At 36.3% G+C, this 3,883-nt stretch overlaps 1 protein-coding gene across 1 annotated transcript; it reads left to right on the top strand.

Moving 5' to 3' along the window:
• Positions 1–3,218: 3,218 nt before the first annotated feature.
• Positions 3,219–3,579, top strand: LOC138176189 (large ribosomal subunit protein eL43-like). Its single transcript, XM_069106959.1, has one exon. The coding sequence runs from the start codon at positions 3,301–3,303 to the stop codon at positions 3,577–3,579; it is 279 nt and encodes a 92-aa protein (XP_068963060.1). The 5' UTR covers positions 3,219–3,300.
• The last annotated feature ends 304 nt before the right edge of the window (positions 3,580–3,883 follow it).

The raw sequence follows: 3,883 nt of genomic DNA, 5'->3' as shown, positions 1-3,883 counted from the left end.
CAGAAAGTGTTCCTCTTCTAAGCTTTTTAAGGGAGCTCTCTTTGGTCATATGACTTTTATCCAGCAACTTCAGCAACTCCCATTTAGTTCAACTTAATAAGCAATTATCAAGAACTCACTATGTGCAAGGTCTTCTTCTAGGCATTGAAGATACGAAGAGAAAATTGCCAACAGATCCTGCCCTTATGGAGTTTGCAATGTACTGGGAGGAAAGAACTGAGATATGTAAATATAAATGTACACAAAGTTTTTTGAGTAAGAGTGGGTCATAGTCTAAGAGTTAGACTATGCCTATAAAATCCCAAACCAGCCAGTTAGAAAAAGGAAAAATTCCTTCCAGATGACAAAGAGTTTTGCTTATTTGTTGATTTACACTACATGGCCTGATTGTTTTGGTGTCATATTTTAAAAGTTATAGCTTAAACCATCCGCTCTCTGCTTGTGTCTTGTTTGGTTCCAAATTGCCTTTCCTCATATGTCATTTACCCTCAGCAGATGATTATTCTTATATCTGTATCTTGCCTGCATCCTATAAAGCAACGCTTCTATAATGCCTGGCATGTCAATGTTCTAAGTTCAATCACAATATCTAGAATCAGACTAAAAATGAGTATGTCTGTAATTGAACTTATCTTGTTTACATTTTAGAATGTGATAAGTACACACAATTAAAAAAATACAAAACAGGTGACTAAACCAAAGAAAATTATGCTGTGTGTGTAATTACAAACAAGTAAAATAATGTTAATACAAGTTGATGGCATTTTAGTATACTAGAAAGTTGAATTTTTAATACTACTGAAATGTTTAAATTTCTTTCAGATACTACAATATGAAAAGTTGAGTTTTTAAGGTATTTCAAACAATAAGGATTAAAACTTCATTCAGTGCTAATTACTAAATTTAAGAGCTATCTACCAACATTCTTTTTTTTTTTTTTAATTTAAAGCAATCGGGGTTAAGTAACTTGCTCAAGGTTACAAGGCCAGTTATTTCTGGGTGTGGTGCTGAGTATCTGAGCCCGGATTTGATCCAGGTCATCCTGACACTGGAGCCGGTGCTCTCACTCGCTGAGCCACTCTACCAACATTCTTAATTCAATTTGCAAAAAATTTGAGGAGAAGAAAGGATAAGAGAAAAAATATAGAAGAGAAAGGTGAGGAAAAAATGTAGTCCAGGAAACTGTTTGCTGAACATTTCCTCGTGGATGCCCCATAGTCATGTCAAACTCAACACATTTCAAACAGGATTCATTATAAATTTCCCCAAAACCTCTGCCCAGAATTTCCCTATTTCTTCTGAAGAGACCATCAGCTTTCAAGTCACTCAGATTCCCAACCTCAGAGAGGCTTCACTCTTCCATTTACTCCATCCTCTATCAATGATCATCTTATCTATTAAACCTCACCAATATTTGTAGATCTACCTCTTCCTCTTCATTAACACACCTTATATTCTACTTTAGACTTTCATTACCTCTCAACTAGACTATCATAGTTGCCTCCTAATTGGAATCCTGCAACACACACCTGACCAGGCCATTCCTGTACTCAAAATTCTTCAGGACATCCTATTCCCTTTAAAATAAAACATATAATTCTCAGGTTGGCATTGAAAGCCCTCTACAAAACGGCTTTCATTGATCTTTCCAGTCTTTTGTCATGTCATTCTCTCTCAAGCACTCTCTATCACATTCGCACTTGCCTAAAAGCCATTCCCTAATAATACTCTTCTATCTCCAACCTCCCTTCCTCAGTGTAGGTGTTCTTCTATGTCTAGAGCCTATTACCCTTGACTCCACCTCTTAGAATTGCTGCCTTTCTTTAAGATATAATTCAGATGCCAAGACCTTCACTGATTTTCTTATAATTATTGTGTATATATGTTGCATCTATATAATACTTATGTATACATTTTATTCCACTACTGGAAGGCATACTCTCTAAATGCATAGTGGGTTTCTTTTCCTTTTCTTCATGTCTTCAGCACTTATTCAGTCTTACACACAGTAGATGCTTCATGTTTGTTGAATTTAACTAAATTGAAAATAGACAGAAAATATTAAGAGGGAAAATGTCTCCAGATAATACGTGAAAAAGAGGAACCTTATCAGTTTCAGAAAATATGTTGGTTAAACATTAAATCTCAGACAACAAAGAAAAATTAGAACGGAGAATTAATTACAAAAAGTTCTAACTCATTCAATCAAAAACTGATATACTTAAAATCTATTATTTCACTTGTGTAGTTGTCCCCTTTATTGACACAAATCTCAATCCTTCTTCAACAAAGCAGTTTCATGAGTTGCTTTGGCATGATAAAATAGTAATGATTAAAATAATTAATAAAAATAATAATAAGTCTATCACCTAGATAGAAGGTTGACCTTTTGGTGATAAGCCTCTCAGAATGTAGTAAAGACTGATTCTCTTAAGATAAAGAGATATTTGCCTGTCCCCACACAGGAAGCTTTTCATGCTATTTGAATATCTTATCTCTATTCATTACCTTTGAGAGTTCAGGGTGACCCACAATCTTGTCGTCCATTCTTCCTTTAATTTGAATGTCTTTGTAAATGGCTTGAGAAAAGAATTTTGGGGACAGAAATAAAGAGGGGCAGAGTAGAAAGAACTCATTACTACAAGGTTAAAAAAACCCATCAAGAATAAGAAATGAGCAAAAGCTGGTGCAAGGACGTCCTTCCTGTTGATGTCATTTCCGAGGCCTTTCTTCAGCTGTTCTCCTTGTCCAATCACTCTTGGCTGATTTGTTGTTGTGGTGGTTTTCCTACTACCCTTTCTTTCCTGACTAAGGCAGAGGGAAGTCATTCTGCAAACCTCCAGGTGGGGAGAGAGAACTTGGGCCCTATCCATTCAACCAAGTTGTGGCCATCTTTGCCTTGCCTTTTGGTGTTTATTTTTTTTCCCTACTTTTAGATGGACTATTGGAGATGACTGCAATCATGTGAACTTTGAAAGGTATGAGAAACATTAGACCATTAATGGGAATCCATTAAGTTAGGTGGCATAATACATAGAACACTGGTCTTTGAATCAGGAAGACCCAGTTTAAGTCTGACTTCAGACTTTATTGGCTATGTGACCCTGAGCAAGTCTTGACCTGTCTGCCTCAGTTCAAGTGGGGGTCATATCTGGGTCTCCCAGATCATTAAATTCAATTTTAATCTCCCTCCTGAGTCCAGATATTGCCTATCTCATAGAGTTGTTGTGAGGATCAAGAGAGAATTTGTAAAAATTGCTTAGCACAACCTCTCCCAGCTCTAGCCCCAGCACCGATAACATGGCTAAACGTACCAAGAAGGTTGGAATTGTTGGTAAATATGGAACACGTTATGGTGTATCCCTCAGGAAAATGGTGAAGAAAATTGAAATTAGCCAGCATGCCAAGTATACCTGCTCTTTCTGTGGCAAGACCAAAATGAAGAGACAGGATGTGAGTATCTGGCACTGTGGATCCTGTATGAAAACGGTAGCTGGTGGTGCATGGACCTACAGTACCACCTCTGCAGTCACAGTCAAATCTGCCATCAGAAGACTGAAGGAATTGAAAGACCAGTAAAATTTTATCAAATATCTGTAGCCCATAGTCCAACAATAAGTGGGTTTATTTATTGAATAAAAGAAATTGCTTAGCCCAGTGCCTGGCATGTAATAGATGTTATATATAAACACTAGCTATTATGAATATCTTCTAGAATATTGCTTGTAATCAAAGTCAAGCTCACTTTTATATTAATCAATCTATTAAAAATTCAATAAATTATATTCTACTTTGTGGATTGTTCAAAATACAAAGACAAAGGCAAGAATGACCTTGCCTTTAAAGAGCTTAAAAGTGGAGGTAATCAAAACGACACTCTTGG

The sequence above is a fragment of the Petaurus breviceps genome, unplaced genomic scaffold (assembly GCF_028583685.1).
Source record: "Petaurus breviceps papuanus isolate PSGF00001 unplaced genomic scaffold, PetGlider_PUasm1.0 84, whole genome shotgun sequence".
Lineage (NCBI taxonomy): Eukaryota > Metazoa > Chordata > Mammalia > Diprotodontia > Petauridae > Petaurus > Petaurus breviceps.
The sequence above is the reverse complement of the archived record's forward strand: the minus strand, read 5'-3'. Positions and strand labels throughout refer to the sequence as shown.